This window comes from Protomyctophum parallelum (genome assembly GCF_964188405.1).
Source record: "Protomyctophum parallelum genome assembly, chromosome: 16".
NCBI lineage: Eukaryota > Metazoa > Chordata > Actinopteri > Myctophiformes > Myctophidae > Protomyctophum > Protomyctophum parallelum.
The window spans coordinates 38,661,679-38,675,633 of NC_139711.1; the positions used below are offsets into that span (position 1 = coordinate 38,661,679).

Here is a 13,955-nt window from a genome sequence, read left to right on the forward strand (position 1 = left end):
GTCTTTTTTATGTCCAATGTATTTGTATAGTAGTTCATAAAGTTAACATAACTAAATGCACTTGAAATTAAATAAAAAGGTTACTTTTCATTTTCAAGGATTCCAATTAAAAAATAACAGCAAAAAAAACAGGATTTCAATTCAAAATATAGCAAAAATAGCCGATCTACAAACCGTGAGTGTGTGGAGTGAGTGTTGGAACTAGTGGCCCTCTGGAGTGAGTGTGGAACTATAGTGGCCCTCTGGAGTGAGTGTGGAACTATAGTGGCCCTCTGGAGTGAGTGTTGGAACTAGTGGCCCTCTGGAGTGAGTGTGGAACTATAGTGGCCCTCTCCGTCATCAAAGTGTCCCACCCCTGCTCTAAGGTAGACTGGATGCGCCGTGGGGGGTGGGGTGGGGTGGCAGTTGGGTCTGGGAACAGATAATGAGTGAGCGCACCCGGCCAGACACGGCCGGCCGGCCAGGCCCTCCGAGGTCTGGATCAGGTTCCCCTTCCTGTTGACGTCGCGCCGGTGCGCCTGGACTCTTTACGGGAAAGAGAGAGACCCCGGCGCCCAGGAAATGGTCTCCCCTTAACGGCGGCAGGGCCGGGGGAAGGCAAACGCTAGCGCTAACCACATTTATCTGTTTATCAGGACGACTCTGGAGCAGGGGCTAATCGCGTTATGGCCACCGCACAGATCCCCTCTGCTAACGACAGGCGGATAGGTAGAGAGACAGGACACAGGACCACGAGGACGGGAGATTAATAGATGCATGGGGGGGAGAGAGAGAGAGAGAGAGAGAGAGAGAGAGAGAGAGAGAGAGGCCCCTTGCCCTCCTCACAAGAGAGAAGTTTAGACATATGTGACTCTTTTTGATACAGAGACAGTCATGGCGGCAGAAAAACAGTTTATTTTTTATTGTTTTAATCAAAATGAGTTAATAGCACAGGCAGACTCTTCACTTACTATAGAGCATGTCTGAAATAAATGTCAGAGCTGAAATCGTAAATATGAAATAAATGCTTAAACATGTATAGCTATAGGTGTAATGTTAGAGTCCACAGAAGTGAACCTTTCAAGCCTGTAATGTCTTTCTGCAAGACATTACTCTATAAGCCATATCTCCAAAACTGGTGGGTCAACCTCCAGCAAGGGCAGAATCCATTTGTACCGGCCGGCCTGTCGGCCGGTGCGATGAGTCGGCCGGTCCGTGGGAGCGTCGGCCGGCCCGAATTTTTGTAAAAAAAAATTGGTACCGGCTGATGGGCCGGCCGGTGCGATAGGTCGGCCGGTCCGTGGATAGGTCGGCCGGTCGTTTGATATGTCGGCCGGTCCGTGGATAGGTCGGCCGGTCGTTTGATATGTCGGCCGGTCCGTGGATAGGTCGGCCGGTCCGTGGGTGGGTCGGCCGGTCGTACCGAAATGGTAACTCTGTCATTTCTCTACCGTTTTGGACGGGGGTGGGCTCATTTGAATCGTGTCGCCCCCCTGGGGGTGTCTTTGGGGGTCTCAAGGTTCGGGGACCCCCAGGGACCCCCAAATGGTAACTCTGTCATTCCTCTACCGTTTTGGACGGGGGTGGGCTCATTTGAATCGTGTCGCCCCCCTGGGGGCGTCTTTGGGGGTCTCAAGGTACGGGGACCAAAAACACGGTCCAACTGACCTTTCAGCCGAGTAGTAGTGAAATTTTTTCAGACTTCCTAGTGTTAATTACTCTTGATTCAGACATGGCCTTTTTAATTGTCACTTCACTTCGCCGTCATCTGATCTGGGACCCCCCCCAAAATAATGTAGGGACCCCCCTGGGGATCCCGGCCCACAGGTTGAGAACCACTGGTTTATACTGTAGGCCTATGTTAATGTTTATGTGTATTATAGGATCACCATTAGAGACACATGAAAGCCTTTAGTCTTCCTGGGGTCCTGCATGAACAAAGCAAACACAGTACAGATGTACACAGTTCTGTATAGCTTTACAGACGTATTGAGAAATGGAGTGACGGATAAATGCAGAGATATAGACGGAGCTATAGAGAGATGGAGAAAGGGAGGTGTGGAGCGTCGCAGTCCCGCCCCCCCTCGAGAGACCCGGGAAAATAATTCCCCGTTAATTTTCCTCATAGACTTTTCAAAAAGTATTTATTTAAAGACGTTTGAGCTGCGGACAAAGCCAACTGGAGTTGTGACAAATCATGACAATAAACACAATGTTTTGGGCCGAACACCTTTTACAACACCTTTTTTGTTCTTTTTCTTCTTCTTGTAATTATTTGCTTGGTCCAAAATATTATATGTTTGTTTCCCCGCCCACAGCTAGCTATTTGTTTCAATGGAAGTCTGCCGGAAGTATATAGGCTCTGTTGGCTCTGGTCTCAACTTTGTGGTCAACTTTTGAGTCCCCGAAACATCCGTCCACCTCCATGAACGTCCTGCAGTTCCAGCTTTAGCCAGTATAGGGTAACGCAACTTCAACGTTGGCCAGACGCTCTTGGGCCTTGAGGTATGGAGAGAGACAGTGGGTGTGGATGGAGACATAGAGAGAGTCAGTGGGGCCTGTATTTTGCGTGTCTTAAGTACCAGGTCTTATTCCCTAACTTGAGTAAACTAAAGACCTGGAGGCGTGATCAATGGCTTAGAGATCGGCTATCTTTGGTGGAGAGACTTTAGAGACTGTATAGGCTGAAAAGGAACGCACACCAAGTACAGTTTCAGTTTTAAGTATAGAGAGCACCAACTTTGAGAAGGCCTGGTAGAGAGAGAGAGAGAGAGAGAGACAGAGAGACAGAGAGAGAGAGAGAGAGAGAGGGGGGGGGGGCTATGGAGAGAGAGAGAGAGAGAGAGATAAGGGGGGGGGGCTATGGAGAGAGAGAGAGAGAGGGGGAGGTATGATTGAGAGAAAGGGAGGCGTGGAGAAAGAGAGAGAAATGCTGCGAAGAACATCTAAAACAGGAGAGATGCAGGCAATCTTAAAAAGCTGGAAAATGAAGTGATTGAACCGAGAACAGAGAGTGAGATGAGGAGGAGGAGGAGGAGGAGGGAGGAAGGAGCGAGGGAAAGGTTTGTCTCATCCACCATGCCGTTCAGCGGGGGAGCCGCCCTGTGTCCTAATGCCAGACTTCCCTCATTTCACCTCCTGCATCTCCTCCCTGCCTCCCTCCCTCCTTCTCTCCATCCATCCATCCATCCATCCATAGCTATATCTCGCTATCCCTGGGAGGCATGGGGCGTCGAGGAAAACCAGAGAGAGAAGAGAGGAGGGGGGGTGTGGGGGTGTGGGGGGGTGCGGAGCAGCGCATACATACTAAGGAACCACTTACCTTCCAGGGCCCCGCGTGTCTCTCAATCACCCCAAGCAGGCGTCCTCCACTCAGCCCGTGTGCCTCCGCGCCTCCCCTCCCCTCCAGACAGCGCACGGTAATGGGAGGTTAACACAGAGGCAGAGCTCCCATTATTGAGTGAATTTAGCACCTTGGACAGCGCTCCACAATCTTTATTGCTTTGCTGACCCTCTCGTCATGTCCTGGGTGTGTGCCTTCGTTCGCTCTGAGCGCCTGCGTGCGCGCGAGGGAGCGCGCGTGTGTGTTTGTGTGTGTGTGTGTGTGTGTGTGTGTGTGTGTGTGTGTGTGAGTGTGAGTGTGAGTGTGTGTGTGTGTGTGTGTGTGTGTGTGTGTGTGTGTGTGTCTGATTGAAAGGCGGCGTGTCGTGGAACAGAGAGCACACATGCTCCGGGGCTTGTTCGCAGCGAGGGATACACTCGGGAGGGGTATAGTGCATAGCGTGTGTGTGTGTGTGTGTGTGTGTGTGTGTGTGTGTGTGTGTGCGTGCGAGCGAGCGCACAGCATGTGTGTGTGTGTGTGTGTGTGTGAGAGAGAGAGAGAGAGAAAGAGAGAGAGAGGGGGTACGGGGTACACGAGAAGGAGAAAGAGAAGAGGGAGGGGGCTGCAATTTTCTGGTTGTCGCGCCTCCAGCACATATCCTGGCCCCGGCACATTAACTTTTAAAAAGGGTTTGGTTGGGTTATTGGTGTCTACAACACTGAAGACACACACACACACACACACACACACACACAATATACTGACGACCATAGCCAGTGTCACACACTCATACGCTCAAGGAGATTGGAGGGAATAGAGATACAGCGAGAGAACGGGAGAGGAGGGGAGGTTAAGAGAGAGGAAATGAGAGAGGGAGAGGGTGGGGGGGGGGGGCACAGATAGATAAATGTTTGATGTGGGAAATTCCACTCGGCGGTTGGGTTCTTTACCACCCGACCCCGCCCCCCACCCCCCCCCCCCACCCCCACCACCACACACACACCTGGACAAATGATGTTGGGCATTTGTCACACTGCGTACACTGAGGTGTTAGGGAGGCAGATGATGACAGGGGGTTAATACAGGCCAGGACACGGGGCTCCTCTCTGAGTCACACACACACACACACATGAAGCCAGACACGTGCGTATACGTATATACGAGCGGCTGTCGCCCGGCGAGGTGTTGAGTTAACCCATTTCGGGCGCGGAACCCCTATTGGTGTTTTAAGCATTATATTATGCTTTTTAACTGTTGAAAAAAAGCAGATCTACAAGCTCATAGCACGCCACCGAGTGGCGCGCTATGAACTTGTAAGGTCTGAATTTTTTTTTCTTTTTAACTCAAGTCTTTGCTACTGGGGGGGTCCCTGGAACAACATATTTTCAGATGGGGGTCGGCGGCCAATGTGATATATATATTTGGGGTCCTTGACATGAATTAGTTTGAGCACCTACGGACATAGAAACATGGGGTTTTGTGTCGACGTCAGGTCTAAATGAGTTAAAGGAGATGGATGTCTGGCGAAGTACAGTACATCAGGAGTGTCCATGGGCTGGCTGTCTGCTGACAGCACCAGAGGAGGAGGAGGAGGAGGAGATGCTGTATAGATGGTTGACTGATAGAGAGATACAGGAGGCTCATGTTTTATTCACAGATACGGCATCCCTCCCTTTCTCTCTCCTCTCTCTGTTCTCTCCCGAATGACCGCCTGGCTACCAACCAAGTGTCGGGACAAGCCCATTTCTCTTCCTCTCTCTCTCTCTCTCCTCTTTCCCCCACATGTGCTCCTTTCTCCTCTCTCTCTCTCTCTCTCTCTCTCTCTGACACACTCGCTCTACTTTTTTGCATTCGCGGCACAATGCGAGAGCTGAAATGTAATAAAGGTGACTGAACTCTTTGTGGCGTGTGGTGCTCGGTGATCTCACTCACTCCTCCCCCCTTCCTCCCCCATTGCTGTGTTTGATCGCCAGGAGGTGATATTGAAGAGAGCAGCAGATCTGGTCGAGGCCTTGTACGGCATGCCGCACAACAACCAGGTAGGTCATGCACGTGACGCACACACACAGACACACAGACACACACACACACACACACACACACACACATGCACACACGCATGCTCACGCACACATAGACAAGCGTACTCATGTTAGAACCCAAAACAATTGTATCTTGCCTTGGAGAAAAGCATGGTTTGGACATTGGCAGCATCAAAGGCGGTGTTTCGGCACCCTGCTGGGTCTGTAGAAAAGACTGACAAACACACACGCACACATGGGAATGTGTATGAGCTTTTATCATCTTTAATGCCAAAACAGAGGGGAGAAGTAGAATAAAACAAAAACTGGTACATTCACTAGGATGTACATTCACTCTGCTAGGAGTGTATACCTTCACACTGCTAGGATGTACATTCACTCTGCTAGGAGTGTATACCTTCACACTGCTAGGATGTACATTCACTCTGCTAGGAGTGTATACCTTCACCCTGCTAGGAGTGTATTCACTCTGCTAGGAGTGTACATTCACTCTGCTAGGAGTTTATTCACTCTGCTAGGAGTGTACATTCACTCTGCTAGGATGTACATTCACTCTGCTAGGAGTGTATTCACTCTGCTAGGAGTGTACATTCACTCTGCTAGGAGTGTACATTCACTCTGCTAGGAGTGTAAATTCACTCTGCTAGGAGTGTATTCCCTCTGCTAGGAGTTTATTCACTCTGCTAGGAGTGTACATTCACTCTGCTAGGAGTGTACATTCACTCTGCTAGGAGTGTATTCACTCTGCTAGGAGTGTACATTCACTCTGCTAGGAGTGTACATTCACTCTGCTAGGAGTGTATTCACTCTGCTAGGATGTACATTCACTCTGCTAGGAGTGTATTCACTCTGCTAGGAGTGTATTCACTCTGCTAGGATGTACATTCACTCTGCTAGGAGTGTATTCACTCTGCTAGGAGTGTATTCACTCTGCTAGGAGTGTACATTCACTCTGCTAGGAGTGTATTCACCCTTCTAGGAATGTACTTTCACTCTGCTAGGAGTGTACATTCACTCTGCTAGGAGTGTACATTCACTCTGCTAGGAGTGTACATTCACTCTGCTAGGAGTGTATTCACTCTGCTAGTAGTGTCCATTCACTTAATTATATTAATTTGTATTATCTCTTCTTTTCTCTAATCATGTAGATAACCAAGTATTCTAATCATGTTGTTGTTGTTTTGTTCTTGTGTTATATACTGCAATCATGTATTCTGGATATTCTATATTTCTTGTGCAATTTTTCATTGTGCTTCCCTTGGGATTTTCTTGCCTCAGCCTAGCACTTTATACCCTTCTTATATTTGTATGTTCACTGTATTGTTTTTATACTGTGCTGAATAAATAAATACTAAATACTCTGCTAGGAGTGTACATTTACTCTGCTAGGAGTGTACACTCGACAGCACACACTTTCCTGCTCAGCACATCTTATTAAACACACTTAATGGGAATCCATTCTGTCATTGTCCTGTTCTTTAATATTTTACGGTATTATAATTCTTTCTTTGTTCTGTTTCATTCTGTCACATCTCGTCTTTGACCAGCTGTTTTTTTTCTCTCCGTGATGTCAGGAGATGATTCTGAAGCGGGCGGCGGACATCGCCGAGGCCTTGTACACGACGGTGCCGCGCGGACACAACCAGCTGACTGGCCTGGGCGGCGGCTCCGTGCACTCTGGCATGATGTCCGTCAACTCTTTCCAGTCGGACGTCGGACAAACGGCCAACCAGGGTGAGCAAACTGAACAGGGAATGGCTATACAAGACAGTAGACACACACACACTCACACGTGCGCGCACACACACACACACACACACACACACACACACACTAAATAGTCTGGACTTCAAAATGTACTTGAGTAAAAGTACAAAAGTATTGGCATCAATTAAAAATGTACTTACCAACAGTAAAAGTAGTCATTGAAAATAGCAGATCTACAAGCTCAGCTATTTTCAAATGGCCGAAATTAAGTGGTTAATGTATGTTATCATTGTTTTGTAATCAAAAACTACAAAGTAACTATAGTAACTAAAGTTTTACATAGTGGAGTAAGTGTACAATATTTGGAGTAGAAGTAAAAGTATTGGACATTGGAAATACTCCAGTAAAGTAAAAGCACCTTAGAATGTTACTTCACTACAGCAGTGCTTCCCAAACTTCCCAAACTATCTCTGGGACCCCCAATTGATATTGTAAAATCATGTTAAAAAAATGTTAACTCTGAGAGTGTACAAAGTGTACATTTGTACACTCTCAGAGCTACAGACCCATAAGGGTCCATTTGGTTCCAAACTATATCATTTAGCTGGGGACCAGCTGGAACCCCCTCAAGGACCCCTGGGGGTCCCCGGACCCCACTTTGGGATCCACTGCTGTACAGTACTTAAGCAAAATGCCACTTAGTTACTTTCCAGAGAGAGAGAGAGAGAGAGAGAGAGAGAGAGAGAGAGAGAGAGGCAGATAACAGAGCAGCGGAAAACACAAAGAGCAGAATTTGTAGTTCTCACGCGGGACAGTCGGAAGGGAGAGGAAGGACTTGAAGGAGTGATTTAAGATACGGGAAAAAGGAGGACAGGAAGGAGGGGGTGGAAGATGGAGGGGTTGTTGGAGGGGGTGAGAGGAAGAGGAGAGAGTGGAGAATATGAGAGAGAGAGAGAGAGAGAGAGAGAGAGCCAAAGGAGTGCATGGGTTGTAGAAATACGAGCAGGTCCTGGGGGGGTGTATATTAGACCGGGGTCTGCCCCCCGTCTGACAGAGAGAGATGTGGGTGCAGTCGGCGGTGATTCATCACCTGTATCAGGGGGAAAGAGAGAGAGAGAGAGAGAGAGAGAGAGAGAGAGAGGCGAGTGGATGGACCGACCAAGCCTCCGGATACGTCTCAATACTTCCAACCAGCCCTCCCCCCACCCCACCCCACCCCATGCACCCCTTCCTCCCCTTCCTGCTCTCTTTGTTTGATCGCTGCGTGTCGATGCGTTTACAGTACATGTGAAGGAACGTGTCGATGCGTTTACAGTAACATGTGAAGGAACGTGTCGATGCGTTTACAGTAACATGTGAAGGAACGCGAGAGCCGGGTTCCGACGCTGATGTCTTAATTGTAGAAGGAGGAGGTCCCGAGGCTTGTTGTAGTTAAACACGTCCCGCCTTAATAGTGCAGAGAGCAGGAATTCCTCATAATGTTCATTTCCAGCTGTTTTCTTCTTCTTCTTCTTCTTCTGGTGTCAGTGTTCGGGGCCAGATATGTATATTTATGGTCTTCCTTCCTCCCTCATGTTCTGCCGACCCACTCCGAAGAGCAGGGGAGAGAAAGGTCCCTGTCGGAAACACCCCGGCCGTGTTCCTTATAAATTGCAGGAAAGCTGGCAGAGTCCTTTTAGTGTTAATTGCCTTATCAATATATCTCATTTTGGACGGGAGCCAGCGAGGTTAAAGGGCTCTTGTTTCAGCCGTTTGATTGCGGGGCCGTTTCCTCCCCGCGCTTATATCATTCCCTCTTACCTGCTGTCTATGTCTTTCTCATTCCCTCATTACGCCGTCAAAGGAGCTTTCAAAGGGGGGAAAAAATGTCTATCGGCTTATATTGACATTTCCGTTAGCCTGGAATAGAAGAGGAATTTGCAGTATTGCATGCAGGCATCGCTATGTTTATTTCTTTTTCTTGTCATCTACCCAGTCTCACCCAAACACGGTGAAATAGCACGGAATTGCAATTCCGTACATACACGCCTAGAAAACCCGATAATCCGTACATATGACACTGAAATCCTCCCCATAGATAAGGACGGAGGGGCGCCGCCGTCTCCACCGAACTTGCGAAGTTCGGTAGAGCCGCCGACTCAGCCCCGACCGAGTTGTAACCCCGATATGGAATAGCAAATAATGTCAATCCCGAACTCACCCAGCCACGCTGAAATAGCACTTCCGTACTAGTGAAAGACATACCTCCGTCGCAGTATAGTCGTGTAATCTGTACGGATTTTGGGGTTTTCTAGGTGTGTATGTACAGAATTGCAATTCCGTGCTATTTCGCCGTATTTCTGTGAGATGGGGTTGCATTTTCTATACCCCTTAACACACTATTTACTCTTTCTCTCTTGTCTGTCTGCCGTTCTCTCTCTCCCTCTCTCTCTCCTCTCCCTCTTTTCCCTGTCCTTAGGTTTCAGTAGGAGTACGAGCAGTGTCTCTCCTCATGGCTATGTCCCAAGCTCCACCCCCCAGCAGGGCACTTATAGCTCTGTCTCCACTAGCATGAATGGCTACGCTAACTCTGGCATGGCAACCCTGGGCAATTCGCCCAACTTCCTCAACGGATCCGCAGGCAACTCGCCCTATGCTAGTGAGTAAACACACTATACTACACCCCATAGAGACGCTACAGTAGTAGACCTGAGGGGGGAATATATACGCTAGCAACATCTTGTTCATATCGGACGTTCCGCATGCATATCCTCTTCCTGCCTCGCCCCGTTTTTCTGCTCGGATAAAAGGCTGCGAGGGGGAAATAAAGGAAGGAAATAAAAGATGGAGTAAGTGAATGTTTTCAAACAGAAGAAGCTGAGAGCCGGCGTTAAAAAGGGGCTGCAGACAAAGAGAACAAGGATGTGCAAACGAGGATTGATGGACGGAGAGGACGTCTTCAGAGTTCAGCTGGCTCATCTGTTTCTTTAAGAACCGAGTCCAACGCAAATCCCCCCTTTATTGGTCTGGAGAGCAGATCACCTAGAGCCCTCCACCCCCACCCCCACCACGCACACGCACACGCACACACACACACACACACACACACACACACACACACACACACACACACACACACACACACACACACAGCGCACACACTCTCTACATTAAAGACCCTTGATTAAATCAATAAACTAATTGCTAGAGAAGCAATTCCATTTCGGCTCTTTGATTCCTGGGTGTTAACAAGTATTTTAACAGGCTCATCGGCCCCACGCAGACACTTTCAATCAATGGCCCCTCGGCCCGCCTTTGTAGGTCCAATTTTCATTAATTGATTAGTTAGACCCCCTTCATAAATGGATTATGACTTTATTGCGAGGATTTGTCGGGGAGAGCCATAAAAGCTAAGCGTCGGATAATAACAACAATAAAGGCAGAAGCAGATATCAGAGGGCAGCTGAAATACGGCCCCGGCTGATTGTAAAATCACTGAGGGGTAAAATGCTCTTAGCGTATTAGTAGACAAAAGACAAACCCAGGGAGAGACCATGGACGGATTGGATGATGTCAGAGCGAGACTACTGTCCACTGGGTTGTCCAGATAAACTCTGGACTGATGAAACTGACGGCTGTTCATCAACTTCAGCCTATTGTCACATCCCAAGTCCACACAGCTATAAAAGAGTGTGTGAACAAATTGTAGTTATGCCTTAAAATAAATAATTTAAGAGGCACTAATAAGGCAAAAGTAAAAAGGAAATCTATTAGGGTTAGGGTAATCTTACTATTGACCATTTGGAAGCCATATTGGATTCTGTTCATTTCAGTAGGGTGTGTGAATTGAATTGAAATCTAAATTGACAACATACTTGAGATAGTATACTCCAACACAATTCATTTTATGTAGCTATAATATTTGATCAGTGCATTTTTAAGCATTACCGGTATGTTAATTTGTGACACGCATGTTGCCTTGGAAACAAGCTGCTGGGGCAACACCATGGCCGGCTTTGACCAAGAGATATGAGTTACTTTGCACGATGAGTCATCAACATTTCACTGAACATCTTTTTTGTTTTCAGTTTTACACCTACTTTTGAAATCATATTATTATATCATCTATAGAATATTGAATGAACGTCAAAGTTTGATATATTTATATATGAGATAAATGTGATCTTCCAATCAGCTGAACTGAGTCCAAACGTCCTTCCCTCCTGTCCTCCACTGACCAGTCCCGTTCTGTTCCTCCCGTCTGCCCCTCCTCTGCCCTCGACCCTCTCTCTAACGGCCTCTCTACATCCGTCTGCACCTCTCCCCCACCTCCTCCCCTCCCTCCATCTTCCCTCCTGCCGTCATCCTCTCCTTCTACACCTCTCCTGTCTCCTCCATTCCTCCCGTGTGCCCCGCTCCTCCTCCTCCTCCTCCTCCTCCTCCTCCTCCTCCTCCTCCTCCTCCTCCTTGTGTCTCGTCTTCTCTTCTCTCTCTCTCTGTCCTCTCAGTCGTCCCTTCCAGTCCCACCATGGTCTCCAACAGCAGCCTGCCGTCCAACTGCAGCAGCTCCTCTGGCATCTTCTCCTTCTCGCCGGCCAACATGGTGTCCGCCGCCGTCAAACAGAAGAGCGCCTTCGCGCCGGTCGTCCGGCCCCAGAACTCTCCCCCGCCCACGTGTACGAGCGGCAACAACGGCAACGGCCTGCAAGGTGAGCCAATTAACAGCGGGCGCTGCATTTTCTCTCTTTCTGTTTTTGGTGGGGGCGGGGGGAGGGCGGGGGGGGGGGGGGGGTGGCATTTCTCTCGATAATGAATCACAAACATCTGGAGCTTCTGTTTCCAACGCGTCGAATGAACTGGTTTGTTCTCTTGAAGGCTCGACGCCAAAAATGGATCAGCACGTTTTGTTTTATTTATTTTTGTGCGTGTGGGTCTAAATATTTTTTCGGAGTGCCGCATCTCTCCGTCCTCCTTGGGAATAAAATGTACAGTACAGTATAGGAGGAAGAGAAATTGTCTGGCGTGAAAATGTAAAGTTGCAGTTTTCAACAAACTATAGCGCGTGTTGCACCACTCACTATATATACACCCCCCCCCCCCCCCCACACGATAAATACCCAAAACACTAATCTTATGATAACAACAACCCTCTGACTTTCTCTCCCTTCCCTTCCCTTCCCTTCCCTCTCTCCCTCCTATACCTCCTCTTCTTCCCCTGTTTTTTCGTTCCTCTTCTCCTCTGTAGATCAGTCTTTCTAACCCAGTGTTTTTTCCGTTCCTCTTCTCCTCTGTAGATCAGTCTTTCGTGGACTCTAGCAAGTACTCGTCCGCCAGCTCCCTGCAGGGCCTGGCGTTCTCCTGAAGTATGTTCCCTCTCTTTCTTTCTTTCTTTCTTTCTTTCTTTCTGGCTTTCTCCTAAATTCTTCCATCCTGTCTTTTCTCTCACATCCTTCCACTCCTTCCACTCCCATCATCGATTCGTTGCGTAGATCAGTCATATAGTGTGTGTGTGTGTGTGTGTGTGTGTGTGTCCCTCTCTTCTCTGTGTTTTTATTTGTCACTCTTTGACCCGTCGGCAGAGAGCATGCTGTACCACATGTGTTTCATTTCCTGTTTTCACTTCCTACTTCCTGCCTGCGCACGCCAGCTATAGTGGAGTCTGATGGTCGGGGAGGGAGGGAGGAGGGTGTGTGTGTGTGTGTGTGTGTGTGTGTGTGTGTGTGTGTGTGGGGGGGGGGGGGGGGGGGGGGGGTGACTGAGGGTCACTGTGTTCTCCTCTCTGTTAGCCAGGGCAGGATGTTGTCTGGTGTTCAGATCCAGAGAGAGAGAGAGAGAGAGAGAGAGAGAGAGAGGGAGAGAGAGAGGGAGAGAGAGAGAGATGATGATGGATGAGAATCTTTATCTGAGACCCAAGCTAAGCACTTCCTCACTTCCTCTGCCCGCGTTGATGAGCGTTGACCACAGTGACCCGTAGGCCATTGACCACTATGCACTGATCATAGTGACACACACACACACACACACGCGCACACACACACACACACACCACGCCATACACACATGCACATAGATACTCATGACACGCACATGCGCACACATGCACTGACACACACACACACACGCGCGCGCGCACGCACACACACACACACACACACACACACACACACACACACCTAGATCTTTAATCCCAACAAGAGACACTTAGGAAATAGCCGGGGAATTAGTGGATTGGAGGGGGAGGGGAATCAATAGGGAGCCAATATGTTATATGAAAAATTCTTCCCCCCATGATGGCCCCTGTGTAAAACGGAAGGCGGGGGGGGAGGGGATTAGAGGGGGGACGAGGAGGTCGGGGAGCAGGAGGAGAGAGGTGTGCAGGGTGAGGACACGGACAGCAGTCTCTATACCCAAACACAGGGTCGGGACCCGTTTTTTACACTCTTTTATGGGTCATGAGTAAATATCCCCTTTTTCACATTCTCTACTATTTCGTGGCAATAAAATATTTAAAGGTGGAGTGCCGTGATGATATTGTGATGTCACTATATCACTGTTTTTTTTTTTCATTGGTACGTTTGACTGTCAAGGTTTCAGCCCCCGGGAAGAAACCCTAAATACAAAGGGAAGACGTCATAGCACCTAACAACCACACCAATGGGTCTAATGAAGTATACTCTCTCTCACCTCGTAAACACATGGAAAAACTGGGGGGGAAATCATGGCACTCTGCTTTAATTTCAATAAATAAATAGAAAAGAATAACAAATCAACAGTGTTGGGTAACGTGACTTTCTAAAGTAACTTCGTTATAGGTTACTGCAGGATTACTGCCGTTAAAAATAATCCTGTTATACGTTACAAGATTACCTTCTGAGAAAAGATTATTTTTGCGTTATTTTTCGTTAACGACAATTAAAACCCAAACC

The 13,955-nt window shown here is 48.3% G+C and overlaps 1 protein-coding gene across 2 annotated transcripts in view; it reads left to right on the forward strand.

Moving 5' to 3' along the window:
* The window catches only part of ebf1a (EBF transcription factor 1a), a gene marked incomplete at its 3' end in the record, with an annotated part of 96,974 nt that extends 84,583 nt beyond the window's left edge, over positions 1-12,391 (forward strand). Inside the window, exons 12-16 of one of the 2 annotated variants that reach the window (XM_083786479.1) lie at positions 5,275-5,340; positions 6,918-7,077; positions 9,509-9,688; positions 11,538-11,738; positions 12,324-12,391. In XM_083786479.1, coding sequence (XP_083642605.1) covers positions 5,275-5,340; positions 6,918-7,077; positions 9,509-9,688; positions 11,538-11,738; positions 12,324-12,391 — 675 coding nt within the window. The remainder of the gene's footprint in view (positions 1-5,274; positions 5,341-6,917; positions 7,078-9,508; positions 9,689-11,537; positions 11,739-12,323) is intronic. The other variant, XM_083786480.1, reaches the window with a different exon arrangement.
* Between the last annotated feature and the right edge of the window lie 1,564 nt (positions 12,392-13,955).